This window comes from Symsagittifera roscoffensis, chromosome 1, assembly GCF_963678635.1.
Source record: "Symsagittifera roscoffensis chromosome 1, txSymRosc1.1, whole genome shotgun sequence".
Classification (NCBI taxonomy): Eukaryota; Metazoa; Xenacoelomorpha; order Acoela; family Convolutidae; genus Symsagittifera; species Symsagittifera roscoffensis.
The window spans coordinates 88,541,931-88,569,214 of record NC_087062.1 but is presented as its reverse complement, the minus strand read 5'-3'; the positions used below and the strand labels follow the sequence as shown (position 1 = coordinate 88,569,214).

The 27,284-nt window shown below is 34.3% G+C and overlaps 3 protein-coding genes across 3 annotated transcripts in view; 1 reads left to right on the top strand and 2 right to left on the bottom strand.

Moving 5' to 3' along the window:
* Positions 1 to 24,034, bottom strand: part of LOC134840518 (ras-specific guanine nucleotide-releasing factor 2-like) — a 103,609-nt gene extending 79,575 nt beyond the window's left edge. Inside the window, exon 1 of the mRNA XM_063856376.1 lies at positions 23,136 to 24,034. The gene's annotated coding sequence lies outside the window, so the exon portion shown is untranslated. The remainder of the gene's footprint in view (positions 1 to 23,135) is intronic.
* LOC134851783 (DNA-directed RNA polymerase II subunit RPB3-like) overlaps positions 1 to 27,284 on the top strand; it is a 422,117-nt gene that overhangs the window by 191,886 nt on the left and 202,947 nt on the right. The gene's annotated exons all lie outside the window — the stretch shown is intronic.
* The window catches only part of LOC134851791 (peptide methionine sulfoxide reductase MsrA 2-like), a 192,314-nt gene continuing 190,019 nt past the window's right edge, over positions 24,990 to 27,284 (bottom strand). The window contains exon 4 of the mRNA XM_063868026.1: positions 24,990 to 25,659. Within this exon, the coding sequence (XP_063724096.1) occupies positions 25,414 to 25,659 (246 nt within the window). The 3' untranslated portion in view covers positions 24,990 to 25,413. The remainder of the gene's footprint in view (positions 25,660 to 27,284) is intronic.

The window sequence follows — 27,284 nt, the reverse complement described above, 5'->3', positions numbered from 1 at the left end:
AAGAAAAAAAAAGAGAGAGAGAGAGAGAGATAAATAGTTACATAGATAGATAGATAGATAGATAGATAGATAGATAGATAAATAAAAAGATAAATAGAAAGATAGATAGATAGATAGATAGATAGACAGAAAGATAGACAAAGAGATAGATAGATAGACAGATAAATAGATAGATAGATAGATAGATAGATAGATAGATAGATAGATAAATAGATAGATAAATATAGTCAACTTCCCAGTTGCAAAACACTTGCTCTCACTAACCTCAACCAAGCAGACCTGGTTTATACCTAATTCCAAAAAACTTGGTCTTCATTCATAACCACGAACAAAATCAATTTTTGGCTCACGAACAGAATCCTTTTCAGTAATTGTTGTGTTTCGGGAGGGGAGGGTTAGGAGCTGCTGGTGTGTAAAAGATACCACACGAAAACAATGCTGCAGCTTTTGAAACTTTTCGGGAAAAATGGACTTGAAACTTCCCTTTATTGACTGAAAAAACATCTCGGCTATTGTCACGTGAGGGTACTCCAAGCGACTGACTCCGAGTGCCTGTGTCTCTATTAGTGGTCGACTTCTCATCTGCGTCATTCGTGGTTACTACTGTTGAAGGATCAAAATCTTGCTTATTTGAATTCATTTTATTATCCAATTCGAACAAAGATTTAACGTAAAACAATAAAATTCAGTCACTTTTGACTTTTATTCCGCGGTTAACTTTCTCGTCGTGGTTAACCTAGAACCACGTCTTCAGCGGCGCTTAGCTTCATAGAACATAAAACTTTGTCTAAAAACTTAAATTCAATTCAAAAACCTGGAAGAAAAAACCGAAAAAGCCCTCCAATCCAATATTCTCTTCCATACTTATAAGAAGTCAGATAAAAAAAAAACATTCGAGAGTTGTCAGAAGAGCTAAACTCTTGTGGGACAGCGCCACTAGTTGAAAAATGAGTCCAAGGAAAATAAGGAACATTATATCTAGAGGAATGTCGAGGAGCTCAGATATAATAAAGGCTTCGAGGTCGTTTCAGCCTAGACGGTTGGCCGATGCAATTAAACTCAGGGTCAAATCTTAGGCAAAATACAAAAATAGGGGTTTATTGAATCAATTTTATCACTTGAGGAGTTTTTATTGTTTTGAAGATCTCATTTCAGCTCGGACGGATGTGTTAACTTAAGCATTCCCCTAAATAAACCAACCCACATATCTTTTTTTGTTCGCTCACCTGTAGTCATTTGCCTTGAAGAAAGTTTTTTGTTAGCTTTATTTTTCCATTTGATATAAAGGGCAAGGTTGAACCTTGATTACACAAGTGAATAGAAAAATGAAGAACAATTGATAAATTAATCCATTGATGTCATGCTCGAGGCGCACATACTAGTTTACAATTGATTTTATCTCCGGCTTTTCTCCATTTAAGCGCCCACTCTTGCATAAAAACCCCCAAAAACACAAAAATCACAGTATTTTGGGCTATAATCTTTTGTTACCAGGCGGGGTCGATAATGGGTAAGAGCTTTATCTAGTTCAAAATTCAAAATAAAGGCGGCAGAAAATGCTTACCACTAAGAAGGAATTAACGTCAACTTCAAATTGCAAGGGAGTTAGTCAAACGCAAATCAGATAAGGGAGTTAGTCAAACGCAAATCAGATAAAACTTCATGAAAAAAAAAATCAACAAATAAATACAAGAAACTGAAAATAACCAATTATCTATCTTTTGCTTTGTAAATTTTCAGTATTTGCTGACGCAATTCGATATATTGAATCTGTGATTGCACGGAGCGAATGGTATTATTTTCATCTAAACTCAATTAGTCAGAAAGTGGCCAGTTCCTCAGTCAGTCATCATCATTAGCTACGCTTTTCTTCTCTTTAAAACTAATTGCAAGACAAGAAGGCGAAGCAGTCAATCCAGATAGCTCATAATTGATTTGCGTTTATCTACCCAAAATTACCTGCATCTACCCTATGCAAAAAGAAACAGTCAAGATTATGTATAGAAAAAATATTCGAACAAACAAAAGTAGCTTGCGTTGACGTATATCAGCAAACTACTCTGTACGTCTGAGCAAAACTTTCGAAAAAATTGATTAGTTCAAATTGAAGAAACAAGGATAGCCGGTTGGTGTGCCGGTAGCACAGAATGTTGACCATATTCATAAAAAAAGAAAACTTTTTAAAAAATTTTTGCAACATAGTGCCGTTTTTTTACAGGTTGGCAGCAAAACTAGGTATAATCAACATGTGAATTAGATAGCGAAAGAAGAGTAGTATATCAACTTTTTTATGTATGAAAAGTTGAACGCGCGTTGAGATTTTGTGTTGTTTTCCACTAAATTCGTCTTACAATCTCTAGCTAGGTGGCCTAGATCTAAGCATCGGATACATTTCAGAGTAGTTCATCACTGGATGACTAGTTAACCTTTTTCACTTGCTTACATCTACAATGCGCTGCTATATGTCCTATCTCACTGCACCTAAAACACGTTTTTGTCCCAGAAACAAACGAATGTTCGTCTCCTCCTTCTCATTCCTATGACCACTTTCGAAGTCTATCAAATCTTTCTTAATTTAACTCAAAGTATTATCATTTTTGCTACAAAATTAAGCCCAAAAAACTTTACTCCTTTTGTAGGACACCTCAATAAAGATCCATATAAACATCTTTTCATTTAAACCCTCGTCTACTTCATCCAAATTGTAAGGCAACTCTTCAGCTATAGTGTTATAATCAACTACACTGATTAGTTTTCATTCTAATCGAGGTTAATTCTGAAATCAATTGCTGCATTCTCGTTCTCTCAACGCTTTTATACCTTTTACACAAAACGTCCCCAGCCTAACTACCCTTGCCTTCACGGGGTCTAAAAAACAAAACAGACTTTTTGTGTGGACATTGGACTAATGCATACCAAACATTCATAATTTCTCCGTCTAAAAATTCTCTCCCTTTTCTTAAAGATGCCTCTCACTGTTCAACATAAGCATTTTGTCCAGCACTGAATGCAAAATAACTTTCTCGTTTACTTCGCTATTAATAATTTATTCAACTAAAGATGAAAATATCCTCAAATTTCTCTGCAAAGTACTAAACAATTCTTCTTTTCCTAAGCACTATTCGCTCTGACTTCGACATTTTAAACCTAATCAGTATTGCTCTGAACAAAAAACTTACGTTCCACCTACTTTTAAATGACAAAAATTCAGTCTATATTATATCGGCAAACATCGTAGCGCATAATTTAAGTAAGCATGTATCTCATTAACTAAGCCTGATCAAAAACCTAACGGTCAGCGTGCAGAATAAGACATCAGCTATTTAGCAGAGCCAAGGTTACTCCACGGAATTCATAGTTAGCAATATATATAGAAGCAATGTAGAACTTTTTGAGGTTTTTTTCTGTGGTTCTTCAAATCAGGTTCGAGTTCAGATCTCGCCACGACGGATTACGATTCCCAAAGAAACAATAAAGTATCTAAAAATTTATAAGGCACCGCATCAATTGAGTTTATTCAAGTGAGCAGTTTGTCAGTTTCTATATATCTATCTATCTATCTATCTATCTATTTATCTATCTATCTATCTATCTAACTATCTACCTATATAGCTATCTATCTATCTATCTATCTATCTATCTATCTATCTATCTATCTATCTATCTGTCTATCTATCTGTCTATCTATCTATCTATCTATCTATCTATCTATCTCTTTCCTTTTCTATATCTCTTTAACTCTCGCTGTCTATCTCTCTTTCTCTGGCGTGCTTCTTCCAGCTTTTCTTATGACTCCAGACTTCACTCTTAAACCTGAATTATTTCAATGACTTGTCTTCTCTTCGTTTTGCTCAGTTGTTCATCTGCCAGTTCACTGACTTGTCTGTCTCAATGACTTGTCTTCTCTTCGTTTTGCTCAGTTGTTTATCTGCCAGTTAAGTATCTTCTTTCTGATTTTTTCCCTCGTTTGTCTATCTTTTGTGTGAATTTATCTGTGTCACCAATTCACAGCAAGCTCTCTCAAAATTTCAAAAACTTTGTTAAGTCAGACTTCTGACACGTTTTTTGGCAGCTCGCCTCATAACCTTTTACAGGTTGGCAGCAAAAGGGGTATAATCAACAGTTGAATTAGAGAGCAAAAAAGAGTAGTAAATCAACTTCTCTACATATGTAAAAATAACCGCGTGTTAAGATCTGATCTCTTGATATGACATCGCATGACATCGCACAATATCCAAATCATGTTCTTAATTTTTCTCAACACTGGGAGAATTGATTGGAAATTGTCAAAACGTCGTTAGAAAGACGATTGAAATGGCTTTAATATGATATACACTCAAAACAAACAAAAAAAGAAAAAAACTAAGACAACCGAATACAAAGTTCCTCCCAATTTTCAATGGTCGTAACAAAAATTGTCATATTTTTTCTTAAACCTACATCCTCGATATATTTTCCGATCCTATATGTTGTTTTGCTAGTAAGGTTAATAGGATTAGTAATTTTGTCATAACGTTTCATCATCCAAAGTCATCATAGCTTTCGAATAACTTCATGTGGCAGAAAAAGGAAACTCCGATTTATTTAGCTTAATAACTTAGACTTCTAACTTTTTCTCCCTTCTCCCCGATCCTGTTTAAATAGCAAATGTAAACTAATTTCTGTTAGGCAGTTCATTCGGATAGGTCAAGTAAAAAAAAGATCAAGTATTGTATCAGCCTTGAAGAAGCAATATGGTACCAAATACATCAAGTATGACAAATGTTGTATTAGCTTAGTCGAAAAGAGAAAAAAATGTGTACAACTGCTGATTCTCGTTTAAAAAGTGTTCATTTGTACGCTCATACAGCTCAGAAGTTCCATGGATATTAACCGATCAAACACAATAATTTGCTGAACACAGTCGAAACTTCATTGTGAGCGCTTAAAAAATATAAAACTGAATGTAATTTCCAAAAACTATAGCAAGGCGGTCCTTCGCACTACTTCCAATATAGTAAAATGGGAAGCAACGGGTCAATTTGATCAGAACTAATTTCTTCATTCAAAATAGCATCATAAGCAATCAAGTTTAGCTAAAAAAGAAAGTTGAAACCTCATAAATGTATTTTCAAACGTCAAATAAAAAATCAACTAAGTTTTCAGCGCCATAAACCGAGGCAGAACACGTAGTGGCCGTATCTCAGGATTCAGTAAGTATCCACTGTGTTCCATAAAACAAAAAATGATGAAAAATCTGTTTCGAGGATGGTATTAAAACTCAAGAAAAACTGTGGTAAGTGTTAGTACTTCGAAGCTAAATACTAAGGGTAAAACAAAAACACAGCGGCCAAAATCCAAAAAAACTAACGTCCAAAAAAAATTATTTTAGAAAATCAGATAACCTGAAATCGAAAACTTAAGCTTGACATTTTTGTTGCGTTGAAAGCTACTGTGTCTACTGTAATCAGTGGCGTGCGCATAAGTTTTTCTGTGAGGGGGCATTTTGCCGACCTTCTTTTTTAGGTTGACTAATTTGATTTTCCTAGCTTCTCTCAAAATAGTATAAGGACCCTATTTTGTGAAAATTGTTCTGCGCCACAGGCAAATTTTTTAAAAAACAAGCCAAAAAAGGCGTTTCTAGGCACTTTTCGGAAAATTTTGACCGAAAAAATTCGCTTTTCCCCCCTCAAAATTAGTCATAATGGCGCCTTTAGAAAAATTTTGAGGTTGTTGAGCGAAAAATGGCTGTCCTAATGTTATAACAAAGGAAAAATTTGGCAACCATTCTCGCTACTGCCTGTAATAAATCAATGTATCTTTTCTGCGCAACAATCATTACATATTTTTTCATTTCGGAACATCATTTGTCTTAATTAGCTGACATAATTGCCAAATTACTGCTATTATCCAAGGCAAAATAATATAAGATCAGTTTCAAGGTTGCTATTAAAAATTCAAAAAAGAAAACTTGCTAATAGTCTAAGTGCTTGAAAGTCCGATGTTGTGAAATGAAAATAACGAGTAAACTAACAACCACTCAACTAAGTTATGCCAGACTGAGGGAAATAGTAAAACTAAAACAAACAATTTTTGAAAAATAGAAAATTATTATACCAAAGCAAAGCGAAACAACAGGAAAAAAAACATCCTAAAAATTTTCTAGTCATAACATCTTTAAAAATTACTACCAGTAACTATTGAAGCAACTGTTCAATTTCCGAAATTTTTAGAAGAAGTATATCATCAGAAGATCAAAGCTACCAAGGGTTGCCGATTGCTGCGAACGTAGAACAGAAACTTCCGACTACAGTTGTTTAAGAGTTCATCGTTCGCCATAGCTTGTTTCCAAGTTTATTTTCGTTATAACAAATTATTTTCGTTACTTTCCAACAAACATAGCCAATCGAAGATTGAAAAAGAGTTATGAACGCATGTAAACATAAAAAAAACATTGATTTTCTTGGAAAAATCGAATTTCTAAGAAAAAAATAGATGACCTCTAAGTTCGTTGAATTTCTAGAACAATTTCTGATTGGCGTTTTTGTTTGATAAAAATAAACCAACTTGAGAAAACTGGATCAAAAGGTAAAGTTTTTATTCCGGCATGAAATCTAAAAAATAAATTCCACTTTATAACTAGAAATCGTTCACGTTTTCTTGCGCCATTTCTACGTTCGTATTTTAAGAGTGCTATTTGCGTCACTTTCAGCAGATGAATTTCAATTTAACTCAAAAAATGCATATAGACCTGAGTTCATTCATAGATGCATCAATATGTATGAATGCACGTCTGTAGTTATTAGAGACTTTAAGACTTTTCCCGAAAAAAAAAACAAAAAAAATCAGTACGACATGTATGAGAGTTTTCAGTACGTTCATTACTCTTAATTAGTTCGTTTCAAGTATTCCATCTGTTCAACACTTTGAAGAAGAGACGACAAGCTGAAAAGTTGATCGTTCACAACTAAAAAAAATCCAGGACTATAAACCACTTCTCGATCTAAATTGCAGTTTTGAAAAAGTTTTCAAAATTTCAGGCTTTTCAAATGCGTACGTAGCTTTTAATCCCAAAAACTTGTTTCCATTCTATGTGGCAACTATGATGCAAACTCTAGACCCAGAAACGAATCTGCACGTCGCAAACACATGCGAGAAAACGGCAAAAAGTAGTTCCAAAATGTAAGAAGGGAATTAAGGTGAGGGAAAAAGGTAAGAAATAAGCCTTGAAAAGTGAATCTTTTGTTATAGGCCAGATTTGAAATCCCGACCTGGAGACAACGAGTAATCAATTCTTCGCATTTGCGCCACGATAGCTTGACAAATGGCAAACACTGGCCAATACAGCAGATATAACAGATGATAACTATTTGTGAATGCTATTATTTGCGAGCTGGGTCAGAAAAAAGTAGATTCCTATTACAAGTAGATTCGATGTAGGCAATGATAATTTACTGAAAAATTTATTTTTTGTAACGGCACATTTAGAGCTCTCAGCCCTTAAAGAAACTCAAACAAATATGATGAAGGGAAAAAAACATGATTTTTTGAAGAAAAATTTTCAATATATCAATTATATCTTTTAATCTAGTTAAGTGCAAAAACGCCCACACAAAACCTATGAAAAAGTGCTATTCTATGACCTCAACTGACTTAAATAAAACACACAGAACATTAGCTGGTAAGAGCTCCTAAAGTTGTTTGGAGGCGGGACAGTCGTGCAAGGCAATTCAGAATCATATTGGAAAATCATTTTTCTGGAGACCACGGACGTTTTGTTTTAGCAAGAGATGATGCCACAAAAAAGGCTTGAAACAGTTGGTGACTTTGTTGATTGCAGTGTTCATGTTCATAGAGCGAATAATGCAATTATCGACTCTGTAATTCATTGCAGGTACTCAAGTTTAGACACAGTCGTTCTCAAACAAATGTTAAGATTTTGAATGAATGACGAAACTTGGTAGAATTTTAAAATCTGAAGCACCTATTTTATTCTAACTGAAACAGAAAAGTCAGTCGCTGTTGGTGATCTCCTACAGATGGAAATCAGTGCAAAAACAAATCTTGAAGTCGACTTTGTCGAAGACCGGGGGCCACCAGAGGGCGCCTTTGATGCAGTCTTCACGCAAGTGAACTCGATCAAAAGATGCCGCAAAATGAAATTGAACGTGACCTCGAAACTGAACTTTTTAAGTTTCTAGCCCAAATTGGTGTCATTATTTCAGCTTTTCTTTTTTTAAAGAAAACCAAGAGAAATATCCGTTAGACAAAGCTGCCCGAAGCTACCCGTTGAACAAAGCTGGCGAATTTTGTCAATTTTGACTTCTCCCGCCATCGACGAAGAACTGAGTTTCTCGGTGGCAAGCTTTCAAATAAAAATTGTCTCAAAATGAGTCGTATCAAAGAAAATATGACTTTACGGGAAATCTGAACTTACTAAAGTTGAAAAAAAATAATTGTATGAAAACTCCGTTGAACATTTATTTTCTAATTAAATTACATCGCTTTTCGTTTGAAATGGTAAAATTATCAATTCTAGAAAGGTTTGATAAAGCCGGGGAAAAGTCGCGTGTCATATATCCTTTGGAAAGGAAAATAACTGTAGCTCTCAAATTTCAATTTTGATTGCATAAATTGCCAGAAAAAGGATTTTAGTAGAAAACTACTTACAATATCAGGCGCGGATCTAGGAATTTCTCGAGAGGGGGCGGATTTTCAAAAAAAATTTTGAAAATTTTGTCGACCTTTTTTTAGGTCAAACCAAATTGCTTTTCTCAGCTCTCCCAAATCACTTTAAAGACCCTAATTTGACCAAATTTTGTGCCCAGCCGGCAAATTTTTGAAAAAAGGCCAAAAAAAAGGCGTTTTTAGGCAGTTTTTGGAAAATTTCGACCAAAAAATCGCGTTTCTTCGCCCCCCCCCTCAAAATTAGTATAGATCGGCGCCAAAGGCGCCTTTAGAAAAATTTTAAGGTCAGTCAGCCAAAAATTAGAGCAAGGACAAGCTTTTTAAACGCTCAGCTTATTTTTTGTTTGTTCGAAATTTTTTTACACGGAAGCAAAAATTAGCAAAAAAAAAATATTCTTGGCAGATTAAGAGCTTCAAAAAATCCAAGTTTTCAGGACTCTATTGTGATGAAGGCATCGATATCTTCAAGACAATATAGACTTTTCCTGAAAAGTTTTCTTCCGATGACTGTAAAGAAAAAAACTTTGCGGTAAAACGCGAATTGCGATTGAAAATTAGCTCTTATTATTTGAAAGTAATTCAGTGAACCCAATTATTGTCGGCCTAGTAACCGCTCGGCCTAAACGATTTATATATATCAGAAAATCAGTCGAGAAACAACCACTAGCATTAAGTTTTCATTAACAGAGCGGTTACTAAGCCGAAATTACTTGGGTTCGTTGAGCCGAGAAAATAAAAACATGAGCGTTAAACAGGAACGAAAAAAATAGCTAAATAAACGTTAAACCAATGTTAGTAAATTTACAAATATGAAAACGATTGTTAATTCTAGTGAAATTAATCATTTCAGAAGAAAATTCCATGCCTTGCAAATTAAACCGGAAAAAAATGAGCAGACAAATGGAAGTAAGACAATTCAATTTTTTCCAGAAAAAATAAATAAATTCAAAACACAGAAAAGGACTCCTGACGAAGATTAGAACTCCTGATTTTAAGGTGCAAAGACCACTGTGTTTTCTCAAGTCCAAGGGAGATAAATTCTGCAAAATTTTTAGGTTTAATAATAAAGCCATTTCAATTTCTCACAAATTTGTAACCCGATACTAAATCAGTTGATCTCACAAGTGGAGTGAAATTAAGTTGAATATTTACAGTTTTATAATCAGTAATGAGTCATTTCATTACCTCATTCTTTGCTATAAATTGGTCGGAAAAGCAAAAACTTCAGACAGCGGTACTTTCTTGACAATCGGGACAAGTTTTTTGAATTTTTCAATACAGCTCGAATAACGACGAAAAGGTTTCGTGATGTATCTCTCAAATTCATCGTGAATCCAAATTTTCTACACACTTTCGGTGATTGGAACAAGAAAAGCTGATGAAAAATTAGATTACAGAAAAAGAATAAGGTCTTTGAGGGGAATTTTCTAACGAAAATTGGGCACTTGCATGATTCAAGCTCACGAGCTCTGCACGACACATACTTCGCAACGTTTCCCATGAAATTATCTTTAATTATTCCGATTCTTAACTTTTTGAATTAACCAGCGAGGTGCGTAACACGGTGATTAATTATTTAAGATTAACTAAGCTACGGTTATTTCACCAGAGCTTACAGCTTCCCCCCCCCCCATTTCAATCAATTTTTCTACTACTACCTTAGATAGATGCCTTATGTGTTATTATGGAAGAATGCATGATAATACAATGCATAGTATAAACAACAAGTGAGATCACAAAAAAAGTTCAAATTCAGATGGGGAGGATTTGAAAAGAGCCAATCTTAGCATACAAAAAGTAGCGCACCTATGATTTGCACCCTCAATCACAGGCTTGCTGGGCACCATCACTGCCGGATATGCCACAACGCCACATCCGTTTGATTAGCCGGATAAAATGAAAAAAATATATATTTGTAAACAACGGGGAATCAACCAAGTAGCGTTTGTGCATCATTTGACCTGAAGTTGGTCAAACAGTGCCCCAATTTTTCTCAAAGAAAAAAGTTGAAACGTGATCAGTTCATTTGAAAATGTAACAGAAAAGCGTCAGATGTACTTCGGCATTCCATTTAAGAAATGAAATACACGCAATTATTTTGCGCAAATCATTACCAAAATCAGCAAAAAATCAAAAGGTATCTTGGAAGTTGCAACTGCTTTATTGGAGAAGAAAACTATTCCCCCATGATGAAGCATTAAAAAGCTGTGATCAAAATGAACTGACATCTATTGTAGGCAAGAAAAACAAGTTCTCTTACGAGAAACTTACAAAAAAGCGATAAAACACAAAGCAAAAATGCACTGATGCTCAAGCTGATAAAAATGCAAAAACAAAGAAGAATGATTCGATTTTTTTACACCACAACAGAGTAAATCAATAACGCTCTCAACTAAAATGACAATTGCTTACAGCGCACGCAAAATCAATGATGCACAAACTAAGCCGGAAAAACCAAAACCAGGCATACGAAACACCGACGATTCATTTATTCCCGGAAAAATTTCAATTTCATGCATTCTGAAAAAAAACAAGATCCGACCGGTTTTCGAATTCCATATGTTAGAATGTAAAACAACCGCGTTACCTCTAGATCAAGTGGGATGGAGAAAGAAGTTAATATTCAATAATAAAGCAAGTTTTTACAGATTAGTAAGAAATTTATTCACGTGAATAAAAAACAATTTTCCGATTACCTGCGTCGCATATGCTTATTAAGTAAAAAAGGGTATTTGAAGATCCTAAGAAGACGACTAACCACGCTGAAATTTTTGTCCTACTGTTAGCACAACTCAAGGTATTGTCAGTAAAAGATTCAGAGCTTCAGAAATTACAGAGCCAGTATAGAGCTAAGACAATTATGATTTGACTTTCTGTAAAACATTTCAGACTGATTAAGATTTTTCTATAGAATATCAATACGGTCAAGAATAAAAAAACCTTTTTTGTCCTACAAATGCACCGAGGAGCGGCCGTAAAAGCATAAGTGGCATTAAAACTCCCGTAGAAGAAACTTTGGAGGACAGCTTCTGATAAAGATATTAAATTTAGTCTGATGAAAACCCGAAAATATTTGGACCAGTTTTTCTAGACAACAAAATAAATGAAGTAAAAAACCATAAAAGGATCATAGTGTCTTTCGTGAAAACGTCAGAACAACAAACTTTCAAGAGCGGCAATATCCAATCTCAAAAACCTTTATAATTAAAAAAAGTCGACTATATCAACCCAAGTGAAATATCCTTCGTAGGAAGAAAATATAAAGCCGACTTTCTTTTACACAGGGGAGAAGCTGAGATTGTATCACTTGTAATACATCGCAAAAGCAGCATGGAAGCCAGACAAAAAAATCAAGAAAACTTTATTGGAAAAGTTTCTGAAAAATTTTGGAAAACAAAGTCTACCAAAAATTACCGTCAAAAAACACGTCGAAAAAAATCAAATATCAGCTATAAATTAGCATTAAACAAACTTTATGAATCATTAACAAAGCCGACAAAAATTGGATTGACACCATTGAATTGACGCCGAAAAATTTTTGTCATAACAAAGTTTTGGGCACTAAAAATTTGTTATCGCTCTTCAAACTTTCCAACATAAGCCACAACCTTTCAGCGAACCAACATTTCAAGCAAAAAAAACACAACTAACGAAACAAAGTCCAAATAGAACAGGAGTTTGAAGCCCAGACACTCTCAGATTATATCATGTTGGAAAAGCAACTTAATAATTTAGTTGGATGATTAAATCTGTCAAAAACCTGCACCTGAAATAAATCTATGTTCCAATTTGATAACAATGCAATCGCAAGCTTAAAAAACTAAATTTTATTCAATCATTCAGCGCAAAGATAATTAATTGAGGACATTTCCGAGCGTGTTAGAAAAAATATGCAAAAAAAATCAAAAATCAAATTGAAACAATGATAGTCAGTCGACCACATTCCGATCACATTCTCAGAATTTTTTTTCTGTGGAATTGGAAATTTTTTTACACATAGGCGAAGATTCGCTTCGCAAACACTGGAGAGAACACGACAACTCTAGAAAAATCACCTCTAGAAAGTGCAGTAATAAATAGAATGAGCCTCGAAGTAGTAAAATTCGGCTAGTTCTAGAATTCGATCTGCTGCCTGCTGCAATCAAAAAATTTTGAGTCTCACACTCTAACCAATCATCCACGCACGCTTAACCACCGACAAACACTAGTCATGAAGAAAGCAGCTACATATGCTTCGAAATTGCCAAGCGATTCAGCAAAAGTGGCACCAAATACAAATAGACACAACTTTGCACTTAATTATTTGAAATATAACAAACCCAAGACATCCACACTAACTTTGCATCTAGCAAATCACAAAAGATAAAGCCATGTTATGTATAATTTTGCATTTCAACAAATTTTAAGATATATTGAGATAGAAAAATTCTGAAATCAAGTTTTTATGATTGTATGTTCTTTGAAACAAATAGCTTTTTTTTTTCGTTTCATTTGACGAATTAAAATGCATCAACTGTGTTACCTTATTACTATTCGAGTGTCCAAGCACATGTTATCAAAAAGATGTAAAGGTTTCCAAACAGTGGCACCAATATTTGCGACTTAGGGTAGAAAAAAAAGTCTTAATAAAACACTAAACTGAGGCTAGTGTAACAGCTGCGGATTCAATCATACTTGTCAGTAAGCAGACAGAAACTGTATTAACCAATTAGAATTGAGATGAGAACCTCACATCCTAACCACTCAGCCACGGAAGCTTAATAAGTAATAGCAACACAAATAAAGCCGAGAACAGATGCTATGCAATTTCCAATGCTACAGTGAAATTTTTATAGAAGTGAACACATTAATGAACATTTTTATTTGCGAGTTAGGTTCGAAAAAAGGTTCGTAGTAATACATAACGTTAATCACTAGAGTAGAAAAAAGTCTTGTAGTATGACACTACGTCCCGGTTGTGTGAAAAAAAAAGATTTAAGAACTTATAAAACCAATCGGTTAGAATGCTTTTCTTTATTAATTTACTGTAAATTCTCTTTAGATGGGAAAATAACTATAAAAATAGAGCTTAAAATAGTTAAAATTACAATAAAATTGTAGCCGAACTGAAATGAGAACCATTTTCATCTTGATTCCAAAAAATACTTAAATTAATCTGAAAACCGCAAATATTCATGCTAGTTTTAATCGACGCTGAATTTTTTTTTCAAATTTTCTTTCAAGAATCCGAATCACGACCAAAATTGCTTCTACATGATACCATCAGTAACCCCCTACGAGCTGTCCTCGAAACTGGCTGGAAGAAAAACCGCCCGAACCCAAAGTTATCGGAACCATTATTTGGAAAATTAAAAGAATTAACAAATCGAATCACGTTATCTATCGCACACGCAAAGCAGATATATTTTTAAATGTTTTGAGAAATACACATTTTCCTAATAAATCGCTAACACGACTCTTAGAAGACGAAAATGAATTGAAAGATAACTTACCTGTTAAACATCACTGTTGAGCGCAATGCCAACTCTCGTGAAAACTAATCTATGAAAACAGGAACGGAAAGTAAATAATTTGGGGTTTTATTTTTTGAGGTTTTATCAAACGAAACATTTGTTCAGGGCGCTTCCACACTGTGAATATGAAAATAATACTTAAAATAATTGGAAATAGAGCGGAAATCTTCCTAAGATGCATTTTTCTCTCAATCTTACAAAAAGATGGATGATAATTGATAATGATAGACTAATAATTACATTTTTGGTTGATTTGGTAAACTATCGATAAAAGAATTCGATACTCGGTTGTAACAAAAAGTGATGAATCGGAATTTAATTCGAACTTTCAGGGCTAGTTTTATCAGAGCTTGACAAATCAACCTTTTGACTTCTAAGCAACAATTCTCCTAATACAGCAAAAATCTATTAATTAATGGCAAAATATAAATAAATAAATGAGAAATCAGATGAAAGATACAAATGAAAACCTGACTCAGCTGTTACAGAACCAAAAAGTACAATTTTCCGCAAAAAATTGGTGCCAATTAAATAAAACTCTCGTGCACCTTTTTTTGAGCAAAAAAAAAAGGTTTTTGAAAAGTCGACTGATTGCTGATATTTTTTTAAAATATTTTTCAATAAACCCATATTTTTCAATAAATGGCAAATTCGACGCTGTCAAATTATTGGAAATCTGCAAAGAACTGTATTTTGACCGCCGAATTAGTCTCAAAATCCACACCTATATAACTCAATTTCACCGTTAGATGGGACAAAACAGAAAATAATAATTAGCGTACAGAAACGAACGGAAGCAAACTATGGAAAGCTGCTGCCTCCTTGAAAAGAAATTGAACTAAAATAAAAAATTTACCTTTGTCAGTTTAGTAACTAGCTAGATTCAACTCTTTCGCACCCACTAATCGCCAATGAATGAAGTTAGAAGGTATGGATGGTAATTCATTAAAAACGCAAACGTCATCAATTTTGAATTCAAAAGACATTTGCGCTCAATTTTAGACTGCTTATAGATTGCGCATGGTACCAATTACCGTTTGATAGTTTACTTTCTAGATTTTTTCTGGCTGAGCGATTTAATAAAAAAAACACGGATTTAAGTAATCAAACCGAGTAAGGAGACAATTTTAGAATATTTGTTCAGCTAATTATGAAAATTGGCGACCAGTTGAAAAAACAACAATAAATAATCATTATGAAAAACTAGGAAAGCCTAATAAGGAAATGGTCAAAAATCCAGACGCATTTTTCAATTTACCATTTAAAGCTCCGGGCCAAAATGTTCAAGGTAAAAACAAATCGGAGAAAATTATTGGCCTCAGAGAAATGAAATTGGCCTCGTGAAATGAAATTAAAAAAGAAAAAGCTTTTCCTTACTATCTTTGTGGAAAATTATATGGAAACAATGGGCTAAAAATAACACCGCTTGAAACTTAAATAGCTAAATTTGTTATTTATCAAACGAAAATTGATACGATCGTAATTTCGGAAGCAGAAACGCATAAAAAGAATTGGAAACCAGGGCGAATTGATGAATTCGGTAATTGCACTGCAAATTTATTGACTGAAAAGTCTGTTCACAAAATCTGTTCTGGAATCAGAAATGAATGAAATATTCTATCAGACCCACAAAAACAAAATTCAAAATGAAAATCTAATTTCGACCTTTTTTCGACAACTTTTATGGTCACAATTCACTAAACCATTCCAAGGAGTTTGTATCTATAAAACAGAAACGACGGACCTTAACTTCTCGAAAGCATTGAAAATTCAACTTGTTTATTTCATTTCCCAACTTCATAGCCTGGAGGTAACATTCTAGGCTCAGAACCCGGGAGCATATAGACAGACGAGGTTCGATCACCGTAGTGGTCACCTTTTAATTTCTCTCCAATATCAAAAATAAACTGGGATTATCCGGTTACTGTGCAAGTAGCACAGAATGTTCCGACCATCATAATCTTAGCAAAACTACAAAAAATATATATACTTTTTTAAATTAGAGTCGCTTTTCTGCGTAGCGTGATACAAAAGATCTTAATAAAAAATCTACAAATTGAGCATATCGACAATCATAGCAAAACAAACAAACTGGAGAAGGGTTTTTAAAGAAAATAACTAGAAAAACAAACAAAAAATCATAAACCACAAAAAAAAAGAATAAATTTTTCAAACTTTTTTTGCAGTAATTTTTCGAATTGTTCGAATGTTATTTTTTTAACATGATTTTGTTTGTTGTCAAACAGGCGCCGAAGTTTTTGATTTACAAAATGGTGTTATAAATCTCGACAAACTAATTTTTACTCCAATTAAAATTAAATTTAAGCATAAATCAGCTATTATAAACGGCCTAAATAATAAATACATAAGCTTGCTCGCTCGCTTTACTCGCTCAAATTTAGACAAAAAATCACAAAATTCAAACCGGTTTTTCCTGACAGTGACACAATTTTTTGGAAAATTTTTTAATGTCGTTCGAATCACGACTGAAAAGGCTTAAATATGATATATCACTCCACCCACTCCGATGATTATTTGTGGTAGCTGTTTTTGCGCGGAAAACAAGAAGAAAAAGTTTAGAAAGAAAAAACTCAAACATTAAGTACAGAAATCCAGTACAATCGATTGTAAACAAACAACACGCATATTTGACATCGGGTTTCATCAAAAACCTTTAAAACAAAACAAAAATTGTAATTTTTCAAATTGTTTGCACAATTTTTTTGCTTTTTAGGACTTTTTTTGTTGTCATCCGGGCGCTGAAAGAAGTTTCAGAAACTACTATTCGTGGAGAGAAACGAAGTGTATACCTCTTGTTTCCATATTATAGGCCTGCTTGCTCGCTTTATCCGCTCGAAATTAGACCAAAAGCTTAGAACTTCATATCGGTTTTTCCCAATACTGCTAGATTTCTTGAAACTTCTTTAATGGGGAACCAGTTTTAGGAATGCTCAAGAGCTTACATATGATATATCACTCGACGCCTTCCAATGAATATCCGTGGTCCCTGATTTTGCGAGGAAAACAAAAAAATTAAGACAAAACAAAAAAATCTGATTACAAAGTTTTTCGACAATCAGAACAATTTGTATATTGAATTGTATTCTTCAATTTAAAGTCATTATTCTTTTTAAGTTCCATGGGTACACATTGCATAGATCAGCTGACCTACTTTTTACGAGTGGTTCTTACCTTTAGTATTTTGTTACATGTATACTCCTGGATATATTCTTTAATCTTCATTTGAGTAACAAAGCCTTTTGGAACCAGTTCAAACAGTATTTATTATATACTTTTATACTTATCACTGTAAAATAAGTATCATGATTCATTACTAAAACTTATGATAATTTAAAAAACTGAAACTATTCATAGTTTCAGATAGACAAAATATAATTCAGCTTAGAAATCAGTTCCTCTCTCTCTCTCCTCTCGCCTTGCCAGAATGCCAGTACATACTAGATCTATTGAGGATAGGAAAATTAAGAGTAAGATTAGGATCGGTATTAGACTAAGAAGTTGCACGAATCTATCCTGCGAAAATAATATAGGCTGCCAAAAATAAGATAGCGTGACGAACAGGCGATGTCCCTTATCCAAAATTACCACGGGCCTAAACTCACTTTGTAAACGTCGCAAATGATATTAGATAGGAATAAGACTAATCTCCGCGTTCTTCTTTTTTTAGACCACTTAGCCAATATATTACAGGCCGAAACTTGCAAAGCCAAAAAACAAAAGCACAAAAAACTGAAACTTCAACAAATCGAGTTGGTGAAATTACAACCAACATGAGAAGCAAATTTCAATCGGACGGATCAGCTAACTTGCTCAAAATATGTCTATAACAGTATTTCCAACAGAGGGGACCAGGAAATGAGTCCTGTGAACAAATTTAATTACGGGAAAAAAATCTAGTATTTACATGGTTGCAACACACTTGTTATCGCAAGTGTAAATAAAATTATTTACACAGAGTCTATTACTATTTTTTATTATTCTTTGACTAATATTGCTCTGATCAAATTTTTAAAGTACGAACTCTATGCCAAGAAACCTATGCTGTAATTTTTTGACTCTATGTTTCGGAATGGCACAAAATGGTTTTATTGTCTTATAATTTTATGCAAATCCAAAAGAAAATCATCTCAACGAAAACGACAATAAAATTATTATTCAGCAGCCTTTACCAACAGAGGCGCACAATTTAAAGACCACTTTTTCCTCCTTTCCAATAGCTTTTCTTTTTTGTGAAATAGGTAAATTGGCATGATGGGCACCGAAAATTTATTTCAGTTTTTAAACCAGCATTTTTACTCCTTTATAATTGGTCATTGAAAGCATTTTGAGTGCAAATTCACGAAACTATTAAGCTTCTAATCAATGAACATTCAAACAATTCATTTGAGGGAATGTGTATTTTAATTTTCTGCAAAGCTGCAGAAATAAGAAGCTTTAGGGAGATTTGACAAGATCTCAGTGACAATTCTATGGCAGGATTCGTTCAATTAATTTGCGTAAATCCAAATAGAAAAAACCCAAGGGGAAAATGGTTCACGGAAATGGGTATTTTAAAACATGCTGAAGTTTCTAACAACATTATAATCAAGACAAAGAGTAAAGCGCCACTGTGCAAGAAGCACAGAATGTATTATCAAGTTATCATTGCAGAAAAAATTGATTGAAATTGCAAAAAGCGTAGCCCGTTGCTAATATTGGGGTGCAAGTAGCACAGAATGTTCTAATCAAATTCTAAAAAAAAAGTCTTTCGTTTTTTTTCTCCAAATTTGTGTCTGTGGTGATGCAAAGAAAGACTTGAATCTAGAGCGTGGTTGATTTATATTTAATCATAATCGACAGTTGTCTTCAAAAAAAAAACAAAAAAAAAACTTCAATAAAATTTCAACAAATTATTTATGATGATGGAATAATCTTTTAATTAAGCCGTGAAAAGCTTAAATTTAAAGCTTCCCGTTAACAGATTTGAATGAACTCTGCAAAAAGTAAATGGTCGTACAGTGTTTTCAAACCATTTTATGATTATATAAAAACTGCTATATAAAAGTTTTGAATCAATTTTCAAACCGGAAAAAAGCAAAACTGTTCATGGAAAATACTCTCAATACATTTTTTCGAGTTGCTTTTCATAACTTATAGCACGAAATATATCGGATGTTAATTGTCCCAAATTGGCTTACTTGGAAACCTGTAAACCCCATAACGTTACGATTTTGTAAACCCCATAACGTGGAATTTTGTAGTTGAGCTCAGGAAAACAAAACCTTTCCTATGATACAAAAAATTCCGTCAAAAACGTCTGATCTCCCTCCTTTTGTAAACGATTTCCCCCTTTGGTAAACGGATTGCCAGCCCTATAATGATTTAATTCAATGATTAAGCATATGTGAGCTTTGCACCTAGTAACGAACCTCCCTTTTTGCGAAAGGGGAAAATAATTGTAGAGAACCAAAATGGCTAGTTAAAACGTCAAAATTTGTCTGGAAAAAACCACCGCGAGCACAAATATTCAATCAATTTCTTCGAAAGTCGGAACAATAATTACGATGAAAAGAACAATTCTATCAAAAATGTTGTCATTAAGGCCAATTAAACCCGAGATTTTCGAAAACAAAAAAATTGATGGACGTTTTGACAAAGAAGCAGATTAATCGCGAGGTTCCTTGTTACGTTGTTTCAATTGAGTGGTAAAAGCAGACTTTTGTCACTCAATTAAATTTTGTGTCACATTTTGTGTCGAAATTCCGAACTAAGAAGAAGATCCAATCTTGTTTGAAATAATAAAAAGAAACATGCCACAATTACCATTTGATATGGCGCAGCAAACCCAACTTGAGTTTGTATGATGGACAATGAAGGCACTAAAAAGTTTCCAAATTTTCTAAAGGCGCCTTTGGCAACAATATATACAAATTTTAAGGGTGGAGCGCGCGCCAAAAAAGGCAATTTTTTGGTCAAAACTATCCAAAAAACGCCCTTTTTCGGCCTGTTTTTTCAAAATTTTGCGCATAAATTTGGGCCAAAACACAACCAGAGTCTTTATCGCTTTGGGAGAGCTCGTAGAATCAATTTGGTCGACCTAAAAAAAGTCGACAAATTTTTCGAATTTTTTTTTGAAAATCCGCCCCCTCGAAAAAATCCTAGATCCGCCCCCCCCCCCCCGCTGAGAGGCCACAACTTCGCCCAGCTGGGTAGTGCTGCATAACAAATGTGTTACTTATTTTGCGAAATTCAGGACAAAAATTTTACCCCAAAAATGGGTCGTTTAGCTTTTTAACAATTTAAAAATTACACAGAAACTACCAGGTTAATTGATTAAAACAATTATATCAAAAGAAGCCTCTTACACATCCCAACAAAGTCTAGAAAAGTAAAATCTCCGAAAATCTGTATAAGAGAACATATTGTTGCTGATTGATAGCCGAAAACTGTCATGTTACTACATAAAACTCAAAATATTTGTTTAAAAACAAACTTTTAACGTTTTACACAATTTTATGGCAAGTTTACCACTCTAACACTTTGTTGGGGGCTGTGCAAGATGCTTCTAACTTTCTCATCAATTAACCTGATAGTTTCAGTGTAATTCTTGAGAAACACTTGCGTAAAATTTTGGTTGCGAATTCCGCAAATTACACCATAATAATTCTGGTAAAATCTAAGCTATTTTTTTTCTGTTCACTTTTTGTCCAATCTTGTCCCAATTCGAGAAAAACTCGTTTGAAGTTTCAAACTATGTTCTTTTTGTCAGGAAAATGTAAACCAGCACTGTATTTTTAAGGTCAATTTGTTGAATTTTCGATCGACAAAAAAAAATTTCCTTTAAATAAGGAAGCGCTTAATTTCACAAAAAGTTTCACAAAAAGTTTCTATTTGGCACAAAAAGTTTCAAATAATAGTGAAAGTGAAAATGAAAGTGCAAAATAGAAAAAAAGTGGTTAAAAAAATTCTGTTCTCGCCAGTGAATTTTGAAAATTAATGCCAGTGGTGTTTGGACGAAGGAAAAAAGATTGTAAACAGCTACGACATTGTCAAACACTATAAACTAATTCAAAATTAGGCACACGATTTAGAAATTCTCCAATACTCATAATTTACAAAAGCACATGCGAAAAACTCAAACCAGGAGGACTCATTTCACAGATAAACTTTTGTAAAAATTGCCTGAATCAGAAAAAAATCTGCGGTGTACCGATTAAGACGTCCATAAGCAATTGAAAAAACAACCGATAGACCGACACCTAACTTTTTCAAGCTAAAAAATTTGCAGAAAGAACAGGTCCTGGTCCGATTAAAACCTGGAAATTTTTCCAAGCTAAAAAGTTTGAATTGGCTGTAAGATCAGGTAATTTCCGGATTAAAGCAGGTCATATTGCCAGGCATGGTTGTTACCTCCCATACAAACGTGCATTATAAGAAGCAGAATTTGAATTTATCATAATTAAACCCATCAAACGATTCAACGATCTGTTGAACAAGTTACGATTTGATAACGCTTCTTACGATTTGATAACGCTTCTTAATTGCAATCGCATAAAGCTGGTTTTGCATTCATTTCGAGACAAACCGGTCTGAACGTTTGGCAATTCGGACTCAAATTTAGCGAAAACGTTATTTTGGCGAAAACAAAAAAAAACAAGATGAACTTTTGGCAACGAAAAAAAAACAAGATTTCCGTTGTTCGAACAATTAATTAATTTGCTTAATAAGTGCACAACATTAGGATACTTTGTTTTTTAATATTGTGTTTTAAGCTAATTTTTGATTTCGGAGCGCCAGCTGAAAACTTAAGTAGCCCACAAAAGTAACCAAAAATTAAGATCCGTTTGTATCGCTTTTTGATTTTTATTCGTAACTTTTAGTTGTGTTTTTTCGGAGCTTATATTACTGCGACGAAATTAAGCCAGACTAGTTACCTACTGTAATTCACTCGCATTATACAGTGCTGATTTAAATTAACCGGACAAAACGCGTTAAACTTGAAATTTAAAACCCGTTTTTCTCAAATTGGGTTGAGTTTAGGAGAAAACTTATGAAGACAAAACTTGCTTAAAATTTTAGCAAAATTAATATGGTGTAATTTGTTTTGCAAAATTCGGGCCCGAAATTTTATCCCAAAAATGGGTCATTTTGGCTTTTTTTAGTTAATCAAAAATTACGCCAAAAATGCCCGGTCGATCACAGACATAATTATATGAAAGTGAGCCCATTACGTAGCCCAGCAAACTTTATGAGGGGCATAACCTCCAAAAAAAGTTGCAAATTGTTTAAAAATTGTTTTTAAATAAAAAGTTGGTATTCTATTTAGTAAAACCGACCTTTTTTGTCTATCAAACAAAAGTAAGAAATTTTATACAATTTTTTGGAGGTTATGCCCTTCTTAAAGTTTGTTGGCCTAAGTAAGGGGCTCACTTTCATATAATTATGTCTGTGATCGACCGGGTATTTTTGGCGTAATTTTTGATTAACTAAGAAAAACCAAAATGACCCATTTTTGGGGTAAAATTTCGGGCCCGAATTTTGCAAAACAAATTACACCATAATAATTCTGCTAAAATTTTAAGCAAGTTTTGTCTTCATAATTTTCCTCCTAAACTCAACCCAATTTGAGAAAAACGGGTTTTAACTTTCAAGTTTAACGCGTTTTGTCCGGTTAATTTAAATCAGCACTGTACCACTTGTGCTGAATGAAGCGAAGCGGAGCAAGTGTGTGCTACTTACCACTGCCACTTTAGAGGCTAATTGTTACAATTTGAAGCGTGTTACCAATTGTCGCGGGTCAATTATTATTCAATCTGCAACCAGATACTTTAGGTGGACAACTTGACAAGAACACATAAACTGAATGGGCAATAGATCTGACAGCTACACGGCAAATTGTTCAAAGTCAACAAATTTGCTATACGCGGAATGAAACTGATTGAAAATTTAATTTACCTTCTAGAGGAAAGAAGACTTCTTGAAAAAAAATGCTCTGAGTGACAAATGGCTCTCTGTGTACAGATCTGTTTAAGTTAATAACAAGAACTAAAATCAAAAAGGTTGAATTGTTAACTTCTCAACGATTTCCTTCAGTCGGTGAAACTGAACAGCCTTAGAAAAAGATTTAAAAAACTCTACAAAGCTGATAGGCTGAAAATTAAGCACTATTTATGGTTCATATCGAAATTTGCAGCTCAAATTGCAGCAAATTTTGCAGCGAAAAGCGCAAATTGACTAGAAAAAATCAGATAGCAGTGACTATTATCAGTTCAAATGGTAATACAAAAATATATTTGAGACTAAATCTGTCCATAGTATCTAGTGGTGGAAACGGAAAAAGCCGTATGCGAAAAAGAAGCCATTGGCGCGCTATTTTCCATACAGGCCAGTGAAAAAGAATGGAAAAAAGATCACTTCGTTGCTCATCGCTAATCTTCGCATGCCTTTGTTGACTTTTGAACGGATTTTAGGGCGAATTTTTATTAAAGGCCTCCTGAAAAGGCAATTTTGAGAAACTAACCAGGGGATGCAATATCTTCGTTTATGGCAAGCAAATGTTAGTTACAGTCACTTAAGTCTGAAAACAGAGTTCAATCAAGCGATGAATCAAAGCAACATACAGCTTAATATTACAGAGAACCAATAGCAGGAGAGAGGGAGCAATAGAGAAAACCACCCACGCACCCCATAAACACTAAATTTGACGCCTTAAAAGAGCTTAACCAAAGCAAAAGGAACCTTGGCATTTTGCCGGGAAGCCTTTTAAACAAGTTATTTTTAAATGAGCATTTCATACATTTAAAGCGTTTTGCAAGCAATTAGAATTAGGGTCCGTATTGAAATTTCCTCCCATTACTTTGCAAAGCAGTAAGACGGTTTGCTTCGCTTCTTTCGAGTTGACATATACTGCTGATGGCGATCTTCAGCGGGGTAGAAAACAGGCGCCGGGTAAAAAACTTCAGTCGCTAGAACAAGTTCCGAGTTGTCGCTAGATTTACCCGCGGTCCACTCATTCAAAAATTTCCTGCAGTTGACAAACTGAGACTCGGTAGTGCACCATATGCATGACTTATATTGAGATTTCCCAGTCGGACCCGTTTCTTGCTCTCCCTCGAGTTCATCAGAAACTTTTCTTCTGCGAAAAGGGTTGTGATTTGAAATGAAAATTTGAAATATATCATCAATAGAAATTACACAAGAGTCGTAGACTACTTTCACTGCTTCTGTGTGCCCTGAAGAGCCTTCACATACGTCTTCATAAGAAGGATCCTTAAGATGTCCACCCATATACCCAACGGATGTGACAAAGACTCCATCGGTTTCCCAGAAAAGTTGCTCGGGGCACCAGAAACAACCCATGCCGAAGTAGATCACTTCATTGCCTTCTGGGTAAGGGGGGTAGAGAGGATTTTGGCTCACTTTGTGATGAGTGAGAGAGTGGAGATCAGAATAAGTGCAAGTAAAATCATCGTCGGCCATTTTTGTCTTCGGGTATATCTATGTAAAACTGCTGTTTCAAAAGAATAAATATATTGTGATAAATAAGTATACTAACTTACAGCTCGTTTTGGAGCTGCAGACGAATCATTTTTGAAGTCTAATGATTACATTTGATATGAAAAAATAAGTCTTATATTGTTCAATGGTCAAGAAACACACGATGAGTTTTTCTAAAATCATTTAAATGCTCGAGCAAGCATGCTCGAGATGATTAGAAAAACAAACCGAAAACTAAAGTCTAGTCTCAAAGGATAGACACAGTCATACTTATTCCAGTTCACCCACAACCACAGAAAGAAGGAAAACACATTCAAAACAAAACATTTATTACCAGGTAACATGTTTCGTTTCACAATCAGTTTGTGGTTCTAACTACATTCAAATACTCTCTACGTACATCCAACTTAAAGATGACATTTAAAATAAAATTTATATATACCACGTGTGAACGTGGTGTTTAACTGGTTATTACGAGTCCTTGTTATCATTTATGGGCGATCGATTACAATAGTATGTCCGTACAAACGCCATAGAAGAGCTCTCTCGGATAATGACATTGAGTCGTTTAATAAAAAATGGGTTAATCTGTTTTGAGACCAGTTTGGAGTAGCGTGTAACGGAAAATGAGTAGCACTTTCAAAGTGCAGTATTAGATTCCCGAAATATCAAAAAATGTTTTCAAAGTGATATTCTATTGTAATCCAGCGCTCATTTGTGGCCATCAGGTGACCAATCAGAGCTCAACTTTGGGACATGCGACCCCAGTGCCTCTCATCGAGCAGTAACCTCCTGGGTTTTTATGCAGGTATTGTTGGTGGTAGTCCTCGGCGTAGTAGAAGGGACCCGCAGGCAGGATCTCAGTGGTGATGGGCTTCGAGAGCAGGTTCTGGTAGACCTCCTTGGACTTCTCCAACAGCGGCTTCTGGTCTTCTCTCGTATAGTAGAGACCACTTCTGTACTGAGTTCCCACGTCATTGCCCTGAAACCATTTATCACTCATGAAATTTCTACACTGAGTCAAATCGGAGCTTCGCACCCCCTTACGATAAAAAACTAAACTCCATTGTTCGGTCATTAAAACAATCCTTTTTTCGAAAAGTACAATCTCTGACACACCAATGATTCGTACAAGCTCATTTGAAAGATTAAAACCCAAGCAAAGGAATTACTTGTGTAACGGTAAACAATTTTTTTTTGCTATCAGAAGAAATCATGAATTCGAAAGATAAGATTTGATAGATCAGTTTAGAACAGCCGACTTTCGAATTTCACAAAAGATGGCCTTAAAGCTCCTCTGAATTTCTTATAAAATTTATGATTGATAACTTTGAAAAAATCCAATATGAGAAAAATGGATCAATAAGTAAACTTTTTATTCCGCTGCAAAACCTGAAAAACAAAATCCACTTTCGAACCTAGAAGCTGATCATGCTTTTCGTGAACCTAACTATTTCTCTGTTCATAGTGGAGTTTGACTTCCTTTTAAAAAGGCAATGAACTGAACTTAAGAAGAAATCAAAAAGTCAAAAAAATCCTGAAACTCAATTACTTGATGCATAACAGCAAACAATCAAAAGGATTTGTAGTTAAAATTATTTCAATCATAAAAACAGTAGTGTTATTTCAACTGAGCCGACAAAAAATAAACAGAAAAACGAGAATGCCCTCAATTTCTTACTCGGCAAAAGATTTTGAATTTTTGAAAAAGAACGTTTTGGTCGGACTCGATCCCAGGAATTTGTCGCTCAATAATGGACGTTACCTCGGCACCAGATATGCCTAAACTTTTTTTATTATAAGCTAAGCTACAATCATTCAGCAATTTTGTTAGAAACAGAGTCGAAACGGAGCTTCGCACCACTTCTGATACTACACAAACAGCATCGAAAGCTAGCAGACAACAGATGAAAGGAAAACGTAAAAATTAGAAAAAGTTTCGAAGAAACCACAACTACAAAAACGTCAAAATTTTGCCTGGAACGATAATCAATTTGAGGAAAACACGCCAAGAAACCCAATAATTGCCGGTAATTAAGTATTTAGAAACAATTATCAAGGGGCAACTAATCCGATAAAAGTTAGAATTTTGTTGAACTCCCGGAATTGTGCTAAAAAATTGTGATTGTGTTCAATTTTTCCAAATATTCACCAGAGGTTTTCCCCCAAAAAAACACACGACTGCAAATAATCTATACTTCGAGGCATTTTTGAAAAAAAACATCGATTTTTTTTCAAAACATTTTGAAAAAAAAAAAACATTTTTGACAAAAAAACATCGTGTTGATTAACTGTAAATGTAAAGACTTAAGTGATAAGATAAGAAGTACGTGAGATAATAGCCTACTTGTTATCTCAATCACCTTTCGTAATTACGAGATTGTCTCTGCGTAATTCGATTCAAAATGTACCATTTTAAGCTGATACCAATTTAAGGAGATATCAACATTAATCAAGTAGACTACATATTCTGAAGTACTTCTTATCTTATCACTTCTTGTTTTACATTTACAGTTAATCAGCACAATTAAATCTTCGAAGTAATCAGTCTAGACAACTGAAAGCGCATTTCACATTTTTAAAATAGAAAACCTTGTAACAATTGTG